Raw genomic sequence first — 21,349 nt, forward strand, 5'->3', positions numbered from 1 at the left:
TGGAGATATAGGGAAGGAATAATATTTAATTTGACTCAGAACGTTCCATCAACTAACATCCGGGCGTCATATGCAGATTACTGTACGCTGATTGGCTGAGCAGACTAAAGGGGCGTTACTTTGTGCGGGCCCGGGGAAGTAGTAGGCGTGGTTTCCTGCTCTGTTGCTAGGAGACTGGAGCGATGAACTCGTGTGCTCTCGGTGAGGCGAGGCGGGAATGTCCTTGAGTGACTTGTGTCGGATGAGGCTCAGGGGGTGCGCGGAATACTAATGGGGGAGGAGGACAATGAAGATGTTACTTATAGGCCTACCTAACCAGGTGGTTCAAAACTACAACTCGCTGTCCGGGCATGCTGGGAGTTGTAGTTTTGCAACAGCTGGAGCCACCCTGGTTGGAAAACATTGCGTTATATAAGGTTCTACTTCCCATCTTCCACTTGTGGTTCCCCAGCTGTTGTGAAACTACAACTCCCAACATGCCCAGACAGCCATTGGCCCTCCAGCTGTTGTCTAACCACAACTCCCAGCATGCCCCGACAGCCATTGGCTTGCCAGCTGTTGTGAAACTACAACTCCCAGCATGCCCAGACAGCCATTCGCTCCCCAGCTGTTGTCTAACTACAACTCCCAGCATGCCCAGACAGCCATCCGCTCCCCAGCTGTTGTCTAACTACAACTCCCAGCATGCCCAGACAGCCGTTCGCTCCCCAGCTGTTGTGAAACTACAACTCCCAGCATGCCCAGACAGCCATTCGCTCCCCAGCTGTTGTCTAACTACAACTCCCAGCATGCCCAGACAGCCATTGGCCCTCCAGCTGTTGTCAAACTACAACTCCCAGCATGCCCAGACAGCCATTCGCTCCCCAGCTGTTGTCTAACTACAACTCCCATATGTAGTTTAGCAACAGCTGGGGGCACTCTCAGCAAGTTAACGTAAAATCCTCAATAGCGGCAGATTTACCGTGAACCTATTGAAGTCAATGGTGGGAAATCTGCACATTTATTGCTTTTTATTGTTGCCCCTAGCAACCAATCACAGCTCAGCTTTCCTTTTTCATGAAAACCGAGCTCTGATCGGTTGCTATCGGCAACAAAGAGACTCATAGCCCTAAGGGCCTATGAAAACTGTAGAATCCGTTCAGTGGTCTACGACCTGCGGACCTCCAGATGTTGCAAAACTACAACACCCAGCATGCCCGGACAGCCGTTGGCTGTCCGGGCATGCTGGGTGTTGTAGTTTTGCAACATCTGGAGGTCCGCAGGTTGTATAGACCACTGTCCTATACTTTACATTGCACGGATCCCTCAACATGCGATGGTTTCAACATACGATGGTCCATTTGGAACGGATTACCATCGTATGTTGAGGGACCACTGTATAGTCTATGGGATTTTTCTAATAGCCGTTTTAACCCGTTATAGCCCGTTATTAATTTTGTGACGGAAGATAGTAACGGGAGAAATAGTGCATGCAACGGGCTGTAACGGGTTAAAACGGCTATTAGAAAAATCCCATAGACTATAATGGGATTTTCTAACGGCCGTATAGGATTTTGTAACAACCGTTTTACAGCCGATTTTCAGACGGAACTTTGTACGGATCTTTAAAATGGAGTCATTTTGTAGTGTGAAAGGGGCCTTATATGCCGAAAAACTCTTTCTGGCCCTGCAGAAGCCGCTGGGGTTCAATGATTTAAAGTGGCCGCTTTAAATCATCTAAGGCTGGGTTCACACCACGTTTTTCAAATACGGTTACCATATACGGTTTTCCGTAAAAAAAAAAACGTATACGACCGTATCCGAAACCGTATGCATAGAGAATGCATTGTAAACCGTATTCCAAATGTTGTGTACGGTTGCATCCGTTTTGCCTCGGAGACGGTTTTGCCGATTTTTCAACCGTAGGCAAAAAAACGCTGTCGACCACGTTTTTGCCTCCGGTTGGAAAACCGTATGTGAAACCGTATGCGCTTCTTTTAACATTGTTGTCTATGAGAACCATACACAGAATTTCAGAATACGGTTGCACGCGGTTTTTCTAATCCGTTTTTGGAGTTGACACATGCGCAGATTGGAATTTCAATAGAACAATAGTAACTTTATTAAATTGCTTGAAAACTAATTCCAACAAAATAGCTAAACCGTCGGCAAAAACGGATGCAAACGGATAGAACCGTACGGGGAAAAAAACGTATACGTTTTAATTTGGAGTCATACGGTTGCATACGGTTTTTGCCGTACGTTTTTTAGCGGAAAACCGTATACGGTAACCGTATTTGAAACACGTGGTGTGAACCCAGCCTAACTGCAGCGGCTTCTGTGGGACCAGAGTCCCGCCACTGCCCCCCGATTCCCTCCCCATCCCCGGCTTTCATATTTACCTGTCCTGGATGCCCTCCTGCAGCCTCCTGCGCTGTCGCTGTGCGCTCAACAAGACGTCACATGTTGAGCGTCACATGTTTATCGGAGTATACACTCACCTACACGCACCCTCATTTTAAAGGGGTACTCCGGTGGAAAACTTTTTTTTTTAGATCAACTGATGCCAGAAAGTTAAACAGATTTCTAAATGACTCCTTCCAGTACTTATTAGCGGCTGTATACTACAGAGGAAATTCTTTTCTTTTGGGATTTCTTTTCTGTCACAACCACAGTGCTCTCTGCTGACACCTCTGTCCATGTCAGGAACTGTCCAGAGCAGGAGAAAATCCCCATCGCAAACCTATGCTGCTCTGGACAGTTCCTGACATGGACAGAGGTGTCAGCAGAGAGCACTGTGGCCGTGACAGAAAATAATTTCCTTTGTAGTATACAGCCGCTAATAAGTAGTGGAAGGATTAAGAATTTTTAATAAAAGTAATTTACAGATCTGTTTAACTTTCTGGCACCAGTTGATTTAAAAAAATAAAAATAAAAACTTTTCCCTTTAACAAGGATATGTGGTTAAAAAACCTTTTTTACCCAAATTTCCTTGGAAAAATGAGGGTGCGTGTTATAGGCCGGTGCGTGGTATACCCCGATAAATACGGTATGCAGAATTCAGGCGTAATTTCCGCATGAATTCTGCATATATGACAATCTTAATTAAACATATAAAATATACAATGTTAAAACTCGGATAGCGGAGGAAAATGGCGGTGCAGAAGTACAAGCAGAAAATGAATGGTGGGGTAAACTCACAATGATAATCACAATACAGTGGTCCCTCAACATACCATGGTAATCCGATCCAAACGGACCATCGTTTGTTGAAACCATCGTATGTTGAGGGATCCGTGCAATGTAAAGTATAGGACAGTTATCTACAACCTGCGGACCTCCAGATGTTGCAAAACTACAACACCCAGCATGCCCGGACAGCCGTTGGCTGTCCGGGCATGCTGGGTGTTGTAGTTTTGCAACATCTGGAGGTCCGCAGGTTGTAGATCACTGTTAGAGGAAGTTGTACTCACCTGTCCCCGCCGCTCCGGACCGTCACCGCTCGTCACCGCTGCCCTGGATGTCGCCGTCCATCACTGTCGCCGCGTCCCTGTGGTGTCCCCGACGCTCCGGCAAGGTCTCTACTTCCCCGGCATCCTCGCTCTCCGTCGCCGCCATCACGTCACTACACACGCCGCTCCAATTGGATGACGGGACGGCGTGCGCAGCGACGTGATGACGACGATGGAGAGCGACGACGATGCAGGGGATCCCGAAGAGGACGCGCTGGAGCCCCGAGGACAGGTAAGTGATCATCACCGGAGCACACGGGGCACCGTAAATGGCTATGTGGCAGCTGAAGCAGTCTGCGCTGCCGGATAGCCGTTTATGCGATGGCCCCGACATACAAAAGCATCATATGTTGAAATGATCGTATGTCGGGGCCATTGTAGGTCGGGGGGGTCACTGTATAGTCAGAGGGCACGCCCCCTGACGAAGCAACAGGTGAAAACGTACGTTCGGGGTAGGAGGTGAGGTATCTCATAACAGAGTGTTTTTGGTATAGCTCACTTTCAGTACTATTTTGATCTGGGATGTAATGTGACCAGAAATAGGCACTTTCAGTACTTGGAATTTATTTTTATTTTTTTGCATCTACGCCGTTTAGTGTTCTGTATTAATAATATGATCATTTTTGCATAACACAATATAACATAAATTAATTTGTATTGGAGGTGGGGACATTTAAAAACTATTTTTAGGCTGGGTTCACACCATGTTTTTGCAATACAGTTTCCCGTATCAGTTTTTTTTTTTTTTTCCTTTTATTAATCATTGTATAACCTTACAGAATATTAAAGCAAAAGGCATATATACCATACTTTTGAACATGCACAGGACCTTGAGTATTTAAATATACAATTATTACGACTTTCAAAAATCTTGGTGGTCCGAGGGCTTTAAAAGCTGCAAACAAAACAAAGCAAAATCAGAAAACAAAACAGAACAAAACAAAAACCGTATCAGGTTTTTGATAAAAAAAAACTGATTCCTCAAAACCTGACTAAACTGTATCAAAATGTGTGTACAAATTTTAATCCGTATACGGTTTGAAAAATGATGTCCGGTTGCATCAGTTTTTTTATAGAAAAAAAAAGTATACGTTTTTAACTTTTCATTCCATTATAAATAAAGTTTCACTTGTTTGATTGAACAACCATATGTTGAAAACCGGATGGAACCATACGGTTCAGTACGGTTCCTATGTAAAAAAAAAAATGTATACGTTTCAATACGTTTTTTCACCGGGACCATAAAACCGCGGTAGGCTACGGGGAAAAAAAACCTACAGGATGCAAAACGGACACAACCTGCTGCATCTCTTGGCATACGGTTCCATGTGGTTTTCAAATTGAAAATGTTTACGGGAACTGTATTGCAAAAACATGGTGTGAACCCGGCCTTATAGGACTCTTTACATATAAGCACATATCCCATAGATCATTGGTCCTCAAACTACGGCCCGCGGGCCACATGCGGCCCGCCGAGGACATTTATCCAGCCCGGCGGGTGTTTTTTCCGCCGCTGCATAAGGACATCCCTGTGTCCCGAAAGATGTTTTCGGGACACAGGGATGCCCCTGTTAACTCTCTGTGGCCCCGTGCATAATTTAAAAACGCAAGGACCTCCGGGAGGTAGCACATGCCCCGTTTGTGCACCCATAGCAACCCGTGTGTGCGCCCATAGCAACGGAGCTCGGAGGAGTGGAGCAGCGAGCAGGACGTGCGCTGGACAGCTTGGTAAGTGTTACCAGTGGCACGTCAGCTTCGGTGCTCCAACCACCGCTCCTCCGGTCCCGGGACCTACTGCTATGGCCGGACCGGAGGAGCGGTGGTCGGAGCACGGAAGTGGGGCAGTACGCTGGAAGCTGTATGTTTATGGGGGAACTATACTGCCAGCCTAATGTGGAGGAACTATACTGCCAGCCTAATGTGGGGGAACTATACTGCCAGCCTAATGTGGGGGAACTATACTGCCAACCTAATGTGGGGGAACTACAACCTAATGTGGGGGACTATACTGCCTACTTAATGTGGGGAACTACAACCTAATGTGGGGGGACTATACTGCCTACCTAATGTGGGGGAACTGCAACCTAATATGGGGGAACTACAACCTAATGTGGGGAACTACAACCTACTGTTGGGGCAACTATACTGCCAACCTAATGTGGGGGGAACTGTGCTGTGTACTTAAAGGGGTAGTCCACTAATAAGATAAATAAGTGTGCATAGGAATTTGTTCATAGTTTTTTTTTTTTACTATAGTCCAGCCCTCCAACAGGCTGAGGAACAGTGAACTGGCCCCTGTTTAAAAAGTTTGAGGACCCCTGCCATAGATCATAATACCACCTGGATCTGAATTATCTATTTTTCACAATATAGAGGCGGCTCCTGTCACCAGGAACCTTCTAGACAAATAGTAAAAGAGTTATTAAACCAAAGTATCATACAGAGGCAATAGGGGCCCAGTGTTGGCACATACTATAAAGGTCATGGTGACACCTCAATGCTAGTATAACATATCAGGAAAATAGATATAAAAAACATATATATATATATATATATATACTTGCAGTCATGTTTGGAAAGATAACACCATGAAGCAATATTAGCTTTCTTTTTGCATAATGTTCTAGCAACTATATCCCGATGTCATATGCAGATTACTGTGCACTGATTGGCTGAATAGACTAAAGGGCGTTACCTTCTGCAGACCAGGGATGCGGGCGCGGTTTCCTGTCTTTTAAAGAAGCGCTACAGGAAATATTTTTCTTTTCCTTCAGGAGCTCTGCCGCAGACTTCATTTCAGTGACAAAGAAGCACTGCACCATTACTCTTCACCTTTGGCTCTCACCCTTGGTATCCCGGCCTTCTGGCTAGGATTGGGGACATTTTTATAGATCCAGCTGGATGACCGGGCAGCATATCTGCACTTCATTCACTTATTTATTTATTATTTTTGTATGTCACTGTGCCACGTTTCGTATTTTTGTTTGTACACAGGATTTGTCAGGATGCGGTAGCCCTTCTGGGTGTCCCTCCTGGCAGTCTAGGGTAGGTGTGTGTGTGGCCATTAGGTTCCTCACCTCCCTGCAACCCCTGGGCATCTTGGCTTCGGTCAAGATGGCATCAGTATACGGATCCATGGCTGATACCTTGGTTAACGCCTGGGTTGAAGCCAGGAGCATTTTCGGCACCTTAGTAGCTTCAGCGAAAAGGGGCATCGAACCTGGATCCTTGTAGGCGCCTTCTGGCCCGGAGGTGAAGGGTAGGTTTGTTGGGGAGCCTCTCTCCTCTCTTTTTTTTTATAGTGTGACACGTTTACACTTTTTCTTGCACTTTGGGTGATAGAGAGAACGCGCCTCGGCTCTTAAAAAAAAAAAAAAAGAAAAGAAAAAAGAACACCAATAGGTCCAAATGACCTTGAATGGGGGGTCTGTTGTGTTTCTGTCTGGTGTCCATTTATTTGCAGGAATTAGGTGGAGAGAAAAAATGGAACTTCATTTTTTTCGCAACTTTTCTTTTCTTTTTTTTTTTACCCCCCCCCCCCCCCTGCATTACATGTATTAGATCAGCGCTCTATTGGTAGGTCGTATGGAATGCCCAGTCACTGCAGACACTGAGGCCTAGTGCAAGTCTTGGTCTGCCCTGACAACAGATTGGCACCTTGAGATTCCATCCTGCTACCTGCCTGGCTACCTACCCACCTAGTTAGCTAGATACTTACCTGGCTATCTATCTAGCTGGCTAACAACCTATCTAGCTAGATGCCTACCTACTTGGCTATCAACCTGTCTATTTACCTAGCTAACAACATACCTATCAAGCTACCTACCTGGATATCTACCTAGCTAGCTAACAACCTATCTAGCTAACTACCTAGCTATCTGGCTATTTACCTAGCTAACAACCTACCTAGCTACTTACCTTTCTACCTAGCTAGCTACTTACTTGGCTATCTAACTAACTACCTATCTACCTACTTAGATAGCAACCTAGCTACCTGCCTACAGACAGAGCCTTACATGTTTCTCCTGCAGAAGCATTTAATTCTTGTTCCCAGGCAGAACAGTGCCTTGGGCCTGCCCTGTGTGATGTGAATTTTTTATTTTGGGGATTATTTCTAGTAGCTAAAGATACTATACAGATGCCTGATGATTCCTATAGTTTCTTGCCTTCTCGGATCACAAAGCTAGATGTTATAGGTACAGGGCAAGTAGAATTCACATGTGGTCATGTGCTGTATTTTGCAGCGTATTTTCCTACCCATTGAAGTCAATGGGTAGCAACTGATTTTGCTACCCATTGACTTCTACACTCATGGGTCTGAGGTGGGTATGACACTGCATAACCAGTTAAACAGCACAACATACCACCAATATTATCATAAATATCTACTTTTCACAATATCAATAAAGTTCTGTTAATAATGGCTTAAAGGGGTACTCCGGTGGAATTTTTTTTTTTTTTTAGGTCTTTATAAGTCAACTGGTGCCAGAAAGTTAAACAGATTTGTAAATTACTTCTATTAAAAAAATCTTTACCCTTCCTGTACTTTTTAGCAGCAGTATGCTACAGAGGAAATTTTGTTCTTTCTGAAATTCTTTTTTGTCTTGTCCACAGTGCTCTCTGCTGACACATCTGTCCATGTCAGGAACTGTCCGGAGCAGCATAGGTTTGCTATGGGGATTTTATCCTGCTCTGGACAGTTCCTGATACGGACATCAGGTGTCAGCAGAGAGCACTGTGGACAAGACAAAAAAAAAAATTCAAAAAGAACAGAATTTCCTCTGTTGCATACAGCTGCTAAAAAGTACTGGAAGGGTAAAGTTTTTTTTAATAGAAGTAATTTACAAATCTGTTTAACTTTCTGACACCAGTTCATAAAAAAAAAATTATAATAATAATAAAAAATAAATAAAAAGTTTTCCACCGAAGTACCCCTTTAACTCACTGCATCATCCATTTATTTATTTGTATGTCTCCTTTTTCTTACTGTGCCACGTTTGTTGTGTCTATATTCACTAGGGCCATCAGGGTGTGGTGCCCTTCTGGGTGTCCCTCCTGGCGGTCTAGGGGAGGTGTGTGTGTGGCCATGAGGTTCCACACCTCCCTGCAACCCTGGGTGTCTTAGCTTCGGCTGAGATGCCATCAGTATACGGCTTAATGGCTGACACCTTGGTTAAAGGGGTACTCCGCTGCCCAGCGTTTGGAATAAACTGTTCGAAATGCTGGAGCCAGCGCCGGGAGCTCGTGATGTCATAACCCCGCCCCCTCAATACAAGTCTATGCCCCCTCCCATAGACTTGCATTGAGGGGGCGGGGTGTGACATCAGGAGGGGGCGGGCTATGATGTCACAAGCTCCCGGCGGCGGCTCCAGTGTTTGGAACAGTTTGTTCCAAACGTTGAGCCGAGGCAGTTGCTCTCTATCACCCAAAGTGCAAGAAAAAGTGCAAACGTGTCACACTAAAAAAACGTTCACAAAGGATGCGGTCTATCGCTAAGCCCTTCTCCAACAGGAGAGAAGCCCCCAACAAACCTACCCTTCACCTCCGGGCCAAAAGGCGCCTACAAGGATCCAGGTTCGATGCCCCTTTTCGCTGAAGCTACTAAGGGGCCACAAATGCTCCTGGCTTCAACCTAGGCGTTAACCAAGGTGTCAGCCGAGGAGTCATATACTGATGGCATCTCGGCCAAAGCCAAGATGCCCGGGGGTTGCAGGGAGGTGAGGAACCTAATGGCCACACCTCCCCTAGACTGCCAGGAGGGACACCCAGAAGGGCTACTGCATCCTAACAGTCCTGTGTACAAACAAAAAAACACACAACAGGGCACAGTGACATACAAAAATAATAAATAAGTGGATGAGTGCAGATATATACTGCCCGATCATCCGGCCGGATCTATAAAAATGTCCCTGATCCTAGCCAGAAGGTCAGGATACCAAGGGTGAGTGCCAAAGGTGAAGAGTATATGGTGTAGTGCGTGAGCTATAACACCCAGTGAGTTTCGGCACCTCAGGGTCACCCCCCCCCCCCCCAAGGCACAAAAGTACCTCGGCTCTACACGCCCCAACCTAATGGTGAAACCCGGAGGAAACAGGTCACATTGGGGCAGCCGTTGAGCTGGTTATGTGGCACCAGCCCCGGAACGCCCCGGTACGCCAGCTCCTCCTTGCAGTATCCATACTACATCAATGGCAAAGACTAAACCACTGATAAGAACAGATACTACACTTGATCTTTGCCAAAAGGCCAAGAAGCGATTAACCCTTTAATGCCTAGGTTGATGACAGGAGCACTTGTGGTTTCCTAGTAGCTTCAGCAAAAAGGGACATCGAACCTGGACCCTTGCAGGTGCCTTCTGGCCCAAAGGGAAAGGGTAGGTTTGTTGGGGGGGCCTCTCTCCTTTTCGAATAAGGGCTTGCGATGGACACGCTTGCTCATTTTCTTGCAATTGGGTGGTAGATAGCACTTTCCTGTCACCAGGAACTTAAAAAAAAAAAAATGTTTTAATTAATAGCCGATGTACGTGCTCATCCAAGTGCAAGTAATCAGTGCAAAATGTGTTCACACAAAAACCGTGCACAAGGATGAGGTCCATGGCAAGCTCTTCTCCAAAAGGAGAGAGGGGGTGGATTCTCATCACTACAGTTCCCCAAATGAGATCAACCTAATCATCTGGCAGCCTAAAATTTGGGGTCAGTTTACATCATGTGCAGTTTCGATGCTTTTTCTTATTTAAAGTGCATTTTTTTGTGTGAAATGTTACCTTAAAGCGAAAGTGATTTGATCAATAATCACAATAGTGATAATGTATGCATATCTGAAGTCTTCAGACTATGTTCACATGTCGCATTTTTTGTCGCATATTTTCCAAAATACCGGTAAAAAATGATTGTGCAAAAAAAAATAAAAGATTACAGCAAAGATCCAGCATGATAGCAGCAGCATTCAGATCTGGATGGGGAGGGGAATGATCTTATAGATGATGATGTCATCCTGTAGTTTGCAGGAAGTCAACTGAGCCAAGACTGACCATTTCCTCTGACACATTAAGCACTGTGATTTTCTGAGGGTCAGACTGGTGGTCACATGACCCAGTTACAATAATGAAATGTATGGATGCAGCTGTGCTGGAATGGAATAGATGGCAGTGAGGGGGGATCTGTAGATGACACACTGTTATGGGGGAATCTGTAGATGACACACTGTTATGGGGGATCTGTAGATGACACACTGTTATAGGGGATCTGTAGATGACACACTGTTATGGGGGATCTGTAGATGACACACTGTTATGGGGGAATCTGTAGATGACACACTGTTATGAGGGATCTGTAGGTGACACTGTTATGGGGGATTTGTAGATGACACACTTTTATGGGGAGATCTGTAGATGACACACTGTTGTGGGGGATCTGTAGATGACACACTGTTATGGGGGATCTGTAGATGACACACTGTTATGGGGGATCTGTAGATGACACATTGTTATGGGGGATTTGTAGATGACACACTGTTATGGAGGATCTGTAGGTGACACGGTTATGGGGAATCTGTAGATGACACACTGTTATGGGGTATCTGTAGATGACACACTGTTATGGGGGTACCTGTGGGTGACACACTGGTATGGTGGGACCTGTAGATGACACTGTTATGAGGGATCTGTAGATGACACACTGTTATTGGGGATCTGTAGAGGACACACTGTTATGGGGGATCTGTAGATGTCACACTGTTATGGGGGATCTGTAGATGACACACTGTTATGGAGGATCTGTAGATGACACACTGTTATGAGGGATCTGTAGATGACACACTGTTGTGGGGGATCTGTAGATGACACACTGTTATGGGGGATCTGTAGATGACACACTGTTATGGGGGATCTGTAGATGACACACTATTATGAGGGATCTGTAGACGACACAGTGTTATGGAGGATCTGTAGATGACACATTGTTATGGGGGATTTGTAGATGACACACTGTTATGGAGGATCTGTAGGTGACACTGTTATGGGGATATGTAGATGACACACTGTTATGGGGTATCTGTAGATGACACACTTATGGGGGTACATGTGGGTGACACACTGGTATGGGGGGACCTGTGGATGACACACTGTTATGGGGGGGACCTATGGATGACACACTGTTATGGGGGATCTGTAGATGACACACTGTTATGGGGGATCTGTAGATGACACATTGTTATGGGGGATTTGTAGATGACACACTGTTATGGAGGATCTGTAGGTGACACGGTTATGGGGAATCTGTAGATGACACACTGTTATGGGGTATCTGTAGATGACACACTGTTATGGGGGTACCTGTGGGGGACACACTGGTATGGGGGGACCTGTAGATGACACACTGTTATGAGGGATCTGTAGATGACACACTGTTATTGGGGATCTGTAGATGACACACTGTTATGGAGGATCTGTAGATGACACACTGTTATGGGGGATCTGTAGATGACACACTGTTGTGGGGGATCTGTAGATGACACACTGTTATGGGGGATCTGTAGATGACACACTGTCATGGGGGATCTGTAGATGACACACTGTTATGGGGGATCTGTAGATGACACACTGTTATGAGGGATCTGTAGATGACACACTATTATGAGGGATCTGTAGACGACACACTGTTATGAAGGATCTGTAGATGACACATTGTTATGGGGGATTTGTAGATGACACACTGTTATGGAGGATCTGTAGGTGATACTGTTATGGGGATATGTAGATGACACACTGTTATGGGGTATCTGTAGATGACACACTGTTATGGGGGTACATGTGGGTGACACACTGGTATGGGGGGACCTGTGGATGACACACTGTTATGGGGGGGGACCTAGGGATGACACACTGTTATGGGGGATCTGTAGATGACACACTGTTATGAGGGATCTGTAGATGACACACTGTTATGGGGGATCTGTAGATGACACACTGTTATGGGGATCTGTAGATGACACATTGTTATGGGGGATTTGTAGATGACACACTGTTATGAGGAATCTGTAGATGACACACTGTTATGGGGTATCTGTAGATGACACACTGTTATGGGGGTACCTGTGGGTGACACACTGGTATCGGGGGACCTGTGGATGACACACTGTTATGGGGGGGACCTATGGATGACACACTGTTATGGGGGATCTGTAGATGACACTGTTATGGGAGATCTGTAGATGACACACTGTTATGGGGGATCTGCAGATGATACACTGTTATTGGGGATCTGTAGATGACACACTGTTATGGGGGATCTGTAGATGACACACTGTTATGGGAGATCTGTAGATGACACACTGTTGTGGGGGATCTGTAGATGACACACTGTTATGGGGGATCTGTAGATGACACACTGTTATGGGGGATCTGTAGATGACACACTGTTATGGGGGATCTGTAGATGACACACTGTTATGGGGGATCTGTAGATGACACACTGTTATGGGGGATCTGTAGATGACACACTGTTATGGGGGATCTGTAGATGACACACTGTTATGATTGATCTGTAGATGACACACTGTTATGATGGATCTGTAGATGACACATTGTTATGGGGGATTTGTAGATGACACATTGTTATGGGGGATTTGTAGATGACACACTGTTATGGAGGATCTGTAGGGGACACTGTTATGGGGATATGTAGATGACACACTGTTATGGGGATATGTAGATGACACACTGTTATGGGGGATCTGTAGATAACACACTGTTATGGGGGATCTGTAGATGACACACTGTTATGGGGGATCTGTAGATGACACACTGTTATGGGGGATCTGTAGGTGACACTGTTATGGGGAATCTGTAGATGACACACTGTTATGGGGTATCTGTAGATGATACACTGTTATGGGGGTACCTGTGGGTGACACACTGGTATGGGGGGACCTGTGGATGACACACTGTTACGGGGGATCTGTAGAGGACACACTGTTATTGGGGATCTGTAGATGACACACTGTTATGGGGGATTTGTAGATGACACACTGTTATGGGGGATCTGTAGATGACACACTGTTATGGGGGATCTGTAGATGACACACTGTTATGGGGGATCTGTAGATGACACATTGTTATGGGGGGATCTGTAGATGACACATTGTTATGGGGGATCTGTAGGTGACACACTGTTATTGGGGATCTGTAGATTACACTGTTATGGGGATATGTAGATGACACACTGTTATGGGGTATCTTTAGATGACACACTGTTATGGGGTACCTGTGGGTGACACACTGGTATGGGTGGACCTGTGGATGACACACTGTTATGGGGGATCTGTAGATGACACACTGGTATGGGGTATCAGTAGATGACACACTGTTATGGGGTATCAGTAGATGACACACTGTTATGGGGTATCAGTAGATGACACACTGTTATGGGGGGATCTGTAGATGACACTGTTATGGGGGATCTGTAGATGACACTGTTATGGGGGATCTGTAGATGACACACTGTTATGGGGGTACCTGTGGGTGACACACTGGTATGGGTGGACCTGTGGATGACACACTGGTATGGGGGATCTGTAGATGACACACTGTTATGGGGGATCTGTAGATGACACACTGTTATGGGGGATCTGTAGATGATACACTGTTATGGGGGAAATGTAGATGACACATTGTTATGGGGGATTTGTAGATGACACACTGTTATAGGGGATCTGTAGATGACACACTGTTAAGGGGGAATCTTTAGAAGACAGATTGTTTTGGGGGGGGGGGGTCGTTGTACCTCCCTTGCAAAAGTAAGTATGGTAATGCAAAATATATTCAGTAATACACTACTGCATGTATCCTCTATGTATGTCTCTACACCAAGGGTGGGGAGCTGGAGGGATTCTCCACCTTTCCCTCCCAAGGAGATAAAGATGGCAGCTGGGACCGAGCTCTGGAATATGGATCTCATTAGTTATTACTTTTTGTATTATTTGCCAATGGATCTTCTTATGTGATCAGAAAGTATAGAAGCTGATGCATCATTCTTCCTTTGCTTTTCAGATACAATATTCAGAATAACAGTCACAAAGCCACAAAAATAAATCTCCACGCATATAGTGTAAGTGCCTTTTCACTTTATTCCAACCCCCCCTCTACGCGTTACACAGGTGGCCGTGCAAAGTCATCGTGCAAGGGCGCAAGAGGAGGCGGAGAGTACAAAAGGGGTGGGGCTTGGGTGGATGAAGAAGTGTAATATCCATATATATTTATACAGTTATATTTTCATAGGCTCTCACTCTCCCCCATCTCTCTCTCTCTCACATACGTATGTACATATACAAGGCCCCACATATATGTACAAATACACACAGGGTTCTCATATATAAATACAGGTTTACAGTCACTCTCTTCCTACACACGTCATTTATAAAATGATGAGTAGAGGAGGTCAATATGTTTTACGTAATAGCTGAATATATGAAAGACTGACACCCACAGATGGATGACAAACAATGCGTACATACATATATACATACATATAGATGCCCAAGTTCTCAGGATCATTTTTCATATGTGTGCATATATACTGGAGTGGAAAAAATCTAATATACAGGCAAGACATTTTGGAACCAAACCATAGACTACTTCTCTGGACTTTTTAGGGGTTATTTGTCCTGAGGTGTGAAGTTGTCCCTAGCAGAGTTAAAGGGGTGCTCCGCCCCTAGACACCTAGATTAGATGTCTGATCGCAGGGGTCCCGCCGCTGGTGACCCCCGCGATCTCGGCTGCAGCAGCCCAGACATCCGGTGCACGGAGCGAACTTTGCTCTGTGCCAGGTGACTGGCAATGCGGATTCTCCTGAAGTCACAGACACGGCCCGCTTATGATGTCACGCCCACGCCCCCTCAATGCAAGTCTGTGGGAGGGGGCATGATGTTCATCACACCCCTCCCATAGACTTGCATTGAGGGGGCATGACCGCGACGTCATGAACGGGGCGTGTCCATGAAGTCATGCCGGGTGCAGCATGGAGATCGAGACCCCAGCATTGGTACCCCCGCGATCAGACATCTTATCCCCTATGATTTGGATAGGGGATAAGATGTGTAGGGGTGGAGTACCCCTTTATGGAGGTATTCCCATGTGAAGAAGTCCTCCGCTATCCACAGCATAGAGAATAACATTCTGATCCTGGGAACAAAATTGTTCCAGGAATGTATGTAGCACACAGCCCAGGTTAGATCAGTGCTCGACAATGTCCGGAGAGAGAGAATGAATAGAGTGCTAGCAATGCATGCACGGTGCTCTCTTTTCATTCTGTCCCCTTTCTTGAAGATGGGTTTACTTCTCTACATGGGAATAACCCTTTAAGCAAGCTATACACATAAGATAGCTGTTGGTCTAACATGCGTCAAAACAGCTGTCTCTCTGATATCTCACCTGTATACTGTACATGTATTCTGAATTAAGAAAGGAGGGGTAAACTGCTGCAAGACACCTCTGGCGACATCTAATCTTCCTGAGATATCTAACATACCCAATCCTTCTCAATCCCAACATCTGCAGTTGGGATAGTGTTGGTTGGTCCCACCAATATTGTTGGGTTTGGCTGACGCTTATCTAATGTGCATGACCAGCTTTACACTAAGGTACCTTAGGCCCACCATACTTATGACAAATTGTAAAAACCTGAACAATAAGTGTTCTAGTCCGTTGTCAACTCCAGATTTCTATCCTCGGTTGGACCTTGTTGACCCTGTGGTGGATACAACCCATACTTATGCTATTACCTGGGCCTACAGGAGGATCCTCGGTTCGACAAGTCCCTCCCAGGTTACTGGAACTCTTAGTTAAAGATGGCAAAATTGTAAATGACCCAACTAAATGACATCATGAGATCATCAAAGAGTATCCGAAAAGTAGACGATCAGTCAGTGAATCCAACCTCGGAGGATGATAGAAATAACCCAACAACGTATCCTTTATTTATAGTTATACTACTACTATTCATGGAGATATCCCAATGATGATTGAAGGCACACAACAAAAAAATGTTAAAAAGTGCTAGGGCCTAAGATACAGACAACATAGGGACTATTACTCCCGAAACATTGCACTATACAAAATGAGATCACTTGCTGGATCCACCCAATGGAGAATTTTATAGGGTCAAAGTCAACAGTGTGGCACAGGCTACAGAAGCCAACAACTACAATTGTGAACATTCCTTTCATACTGCATTAGGCAGTGTCCATAGACCTACCCATCGAGAGATGTATGTCCAACGTATGCTTATGACTAATGCCACTTAGTGGCATCCATCATACATAGGGTACCATATGGCACGTTATACGTCTTTTTTGCTGCAACCTCTATTTGAGGGAGGGGGGGGGGGGGGTCCAACCTCTTCCATAATATGTATTCATATGAAAACAATATAGGTGGGACTCTTCTTGCACAATCCCTTCCCCTTCATCCAACCACACCCCTTCCCTTGAATTCCTTGATTGAACTTGATGGACGCATGTCTTTTTTCGACCATACTATGTAACTATAATGCAAAACGGTTGTCAGACCTATAAGCCTAAAACACCGATAACGCAAGAGGGGACAGTGAAGTTGAGTGAAATTGCACTTTAAGGGTGCGTTCCTGCCTGGCGTATACGCAGCGTATTTCACACTGCTCAAAATTTGCGGCAACAGCGAGAAATACGCTGCGTATTCCTTGCTCACTATACACACAGGGATTTCCAGCGGCAGCCCTATGTGTGCAGTGAGTTTTGGAGGCTCTGCCTCCAAAACTCACTGCACACATATGTCTGCCGCCGGAAAGCCCTGTGTGTGTATAGTGAGCGAGGAATACGCAGCGTATTTCCCGCTGCTGCTGCAAATTTTGCGCAGCGTCAAGTACGCTGCATATACGCCAGGTGGGAACGTACCCTAAACGAAAACTATGGACCAAACCCTTTCTTTTTCTACGAAGTAAAATAAAAAAAGATTAAATAAATACATAAAAAAATAAATATACTGTAGCAGGTTATTGCGCCATCTACTATTCGACACAGATATACTGCCAGAAACTAAAAACTACTAGAAACAAGTTCAGAGGCAATTTGCCTCTATGCAAAGTAAATTGTGCCTCACACTGGGATTAATTCCAGATACTTGTGGTGTCCAATATAACTCTTTTAGGCTTTGCAACTGTAGACTTGCAGTTTTGCATATTTGAGCAAAATTTCTGTGGAATTTCTGTGTGCTGTTCTGAACGCTGGAGATGGCATCGGGAGCTTGTGATGTCATTGCCCCCTCATGATGTCACACCCCGCCCCCTCAATGCAAGTCTATGCCCCCTCCCATAGACTTGCATTGAGGGGGCTGGGCGTGACTTCATGAGGGGGCGGGGCTATGACATCACGAGATCCCGGCGCCGGCTCCAGCGTTCGGAACAGTTTGTTCCAAACGTTGAGCAGCGGAGTACCCCTTTAATTTGGTAGTGCTTAAAGTCATAGGCCCAATCCCTTCTATGCTTTAGTGTCCTTGTGACAATTCTTAATGCTCTTAGCCTTGTCATTGGCACAAAGAGGGATAAACAAAACGGTCTAAAAGAAATGAAAGGAAATGTGAGCTCAGATTGGTTGCTGTGCGTTTTCCTTTTAGAGCGTTTTGATGATCTTTCCCAATGTGTTAGAAATAATCTGATTAATAACACAAAAGGAGAGAGACGGGGATCTGAGACACACTGGTTGCTATGGATACAATGCCCCATTCACGCTGCGGAATTTCTGAGATGGAAAATTCTCAAGACAGAAATTTCGGACTCAGGACCTGCCGAAAGAATGAGCATGCATTAGAGATACATGGAGGGGGCGTGTCGGCCGCAGCTTCCTGCGGGGGTCGGAACGGCCGTGATGTATAACTTATACACTATCCTTTGGATAGGGGAAAAGTTATATTTCCCTGCACTACTCCTTTAGGGGCAAAAATGAGCCTCCCGGAGTCAGTGTTTGACTCCGGTCGGCTCATTGAAATGCATTACATATGGGCCAGATACAGCTGCTATACAGGGGCCCCCGGTTTTCGCTCCCCCCAGCCATATACGGTCCTGTATTGCTAAAAACGTGGTGTGAACCCAGCCTAAATCAGAGTTTGGTAAATAATAATCTGATTAATAACACAAATATGAGACAGACTTGTTGTTATGGATACACTGTAACAGCTACTATGGGCCTTAGCAACCAGTCTGTCTCAGAAAAATATAATATTTCGGTCCATAGAACCTACAGACAGATGAGACGATAAATATACGGCACACGCACACCTCCGCACATACACACATACTCACCCATACGCTGCTTTTTTCTTTTTTTCTGGCATATACTGTGAAATGGATATGCACAGATATACTCTATACTCAGGGTTCAAATATAGGTATATACAAATATGAAAAAAACTCAGTCATCGCTAGTATATACATAAAGATGTATACTTACACGCTCAAACATTCTAAACAACCCGCTCGCTGCTATATACAGGTTTACAATACTCACTTGTGTACATACACTCACATATATACAAAGTGACAAGAACATGCATCCTCACTCACTTACAGGTATATACAAGGTAAACGAGAGCCACACACGCACCTATATATATGTACAGCCATACACTGATATATACAAACGGTGTGGCACAGAAGTACATAGATGGCGTTTTCCGTTCATCTGACGTATCGCAGAATTGTTACACGTGTGCATATATCTATTTGATATTTTCGATGGAGTGATGGCGTCATCATCTCTTAAATGTCTCGACCGTAAGGAAACAATGGTTACCCATTTTGTAAGCTGTCTTCTTCAAGGCGGCCATTTTGTCACCCTTTGTGTTGATTTAAGAAAGTCAGCCATTTTAGGTAGAAGTATTTCACAGGCCACAATATTTTGGGGTTTTGATAGGTAGGTCCACTAGATTCACTGAAATGGCTTCCCACAGAATGCTACGGAAGCCATATACCAATAACATAAGACGTGCAATGAGGCATCTGAGATGTCACAAGTCCCCATAAAATGGCCGCGCTTTTGATAACATCATGACTTCCCCAACAAGGAGTCCATTTTCGATACCCACATTGTGTTATACCAGATTTTTCTACACTCAGATGACCTTACCCACCATCCATGTACCCGTGCCTCACTGCGAACGTCCACTTATAATAACATACATACAGACGGACACATACGGGGAGAGCCAAGCTCAGTCACACCCAGACGGACTATTAGTGACACGTTACATACAAAAAAAAAATGTCCATTAGATGTCAGGTTAATGGAGCAAGCTGTCTTTTTCTATAACCGTGTGGCCTTTCTATTGCAGGATGTCTCTTTGCTGAGAAGGATGGGAGAATCTCTGTGTGTCACATAAGGAGTCTCACTGATACCGTCCAATGATGTCTCTTTCCCATAGGAAGTGTCTCTTTTGCAGAAGGCTTTTGCCTCATTCACAAGTGCTTCCATCAGTTGTGGGGCTGTCACTATAGAAGTTCTCACAGTGTACTTCCCGAGTGATGGTCATGGAGTGTCACAGGATGTCTCATGGCATCTATTTAGAGATCTCAGTACGTTCTGGGTTTCAAGGTGCAGTGTGTCACTGAAGGGCTGTCTCACTGTAGTAGGGTGTCTATATAGTCCGGAGAATCAGTCTCTTAGGTAAATTTTTGGGGCTTTTTAATCCACGTAGTGTCTCACTCAGATGTATCACAGTCACAGATATGGATTGTGTCAGGATGTGTATCCAGAAGCATCTTTCAAACAGTCTCCAATGCTCCATCATGGCACATCGCTCTCGCTACCAAAGTCCATCCTTTGGGAGTTTTTCTTGTTTTTTTTGTATATTTATTTTTTTTGGTCTCGATAAATATTCCTCCCTCCTCAGGCAGCAGAGTTACATGTCTGGAGCTGTGCTGTCATCCTGTCTTATCCAATCCGATGCTTTCATTTAGTGAGATGACCTCCGACCTCATGACTTCATTAGAGGGTTTTATCAGTTTCTTTCTTCAAGTGACTGTAAAAGGATTGCACATATCTTAAGAACAGATCTTTCTATTGTCATCTCGTTCTATTTTTTTCTCCACCTAAATTTTAGAAAAATCTGATTAATAAAGTAGGCTGGGATGGGGGAGATAGATAAACAAATTGCCAAGGATACATAGCGACAGTTTGGCATTGTCAAGACAGCATTTCCCTAGCAACTCATCTGCCTACTCAGGTCTTTATTAACACCAGGCACAAAAAAGAAAGGACAAGCTTAACAGAAGAGTTGGCGTTACCACGAGGAAACCTGGGCAGGCCCATGGTGATCGAGATAAATATTCTCCAACTTCTCAAGACAATTCTGGCATAGGCAGGGGACCCCAGTGCAACTCTACCCCTTAGGGTCCATATACATCTGGGCCACCCTTTTCTGTTCTTCCTAATGCCGTATTAATCAGATTTTTGAAAAACTGAATCTACGCACAGAATGTAAGTATAAATAAATTCCTTAAAAGTCAACTTTTCTAGTAACGCATTCAAAACTTTTTCCGGCATATTTATTTATTAAAGGGGTTTTCCAGCTTTATACGTGTTATCCCCAATCCAAAGGATAGGGGATTAATTGTATGATCGCAGGGGTCCTGCCGCTGGGGACCCCTGCAATCTCTGTGCATCCCCCAGCATTCTGTGCCGGGTGCTGCCTCCGAGACAGCGATGTGACGTCACAGCCACACCCCCTAGTGTCATCACGCCATGCCCCCTACATTCTTGTCTATAGGAGGGGCCGTAACGGCCATAAAGCCCCCTCCCATAGACATGAATGGAGGGGTTGTGGCATGACGTTA

The 21,349-nt window shown here is 45.0% G+C and overlaps 1 protein-coding gene, 1 long non-coding RNA gene and 2 pseudogenes across 6 annotated transcripts in view; 1 reads left to right on the forward strand and 3 right to left on the reverse strand.

The window, feature by feature from the left end:
• The first annotated feature begins 141 nt into the window (after positions 1–141).
• On the forward strand, positions 142–19,977 carry LOC130281562 (uncharacterized). The gene is made up of 3 exons (XR_008846037.1): positions 142–201; positions 14,539–14,596; positions 19,849–19,977. It is a non-coding gene; the product is annotated as an uncharacterized LOC130281562 (long non-coding RNA).
• LOC130283665 (U7 small nuclear RNA) lies at positions 5,866–5,921 on the reverse strand (annotated as a pseudogene).
• Positions 9,646–9,749, reverse strand: LOC130283588 (U2 spliceosomal RNA; annotated as a pseudogene).
• The window catches only part of ATN1 (atrophin 1), a 55,064-nt gene continuing 51,082 nt past the window's right edge, over positions 17,368–21,349 (reverse strand). For 4 of the 5 annotated variants that reach the window (XM_056528905.1, XM_056528901.1, XM_056528902.1 and 1 more), the window contains exon 10: positions 17,368–20,535. In XM_056528905.1, the coding sequence (XP_056384880.1) occupies positions 20,502–20,535 (34 nt within the window). In that variant the 3' untranslated portion in view covers positions 17,368–20,501. Of the gene's footprint in view, positions 20,606–21,349 lie in introns of all 5 variants that reach the window. The other variant, XM_056528906.1, reaches the window with a different exon arrangement.

This window comes from Hyla sarda, chromosome 7, assembly GCF_029499605.1.
Source record: "Hyla sarda isolate aHylSar1 chromosome 7, aHylSar1.hap1, whole genome shotgun sequence".
NCBI lineage: Eukaryota > Metazoa > Chordata > Amphibia > Anura > Hylidae > Hyla > Hyla sarda.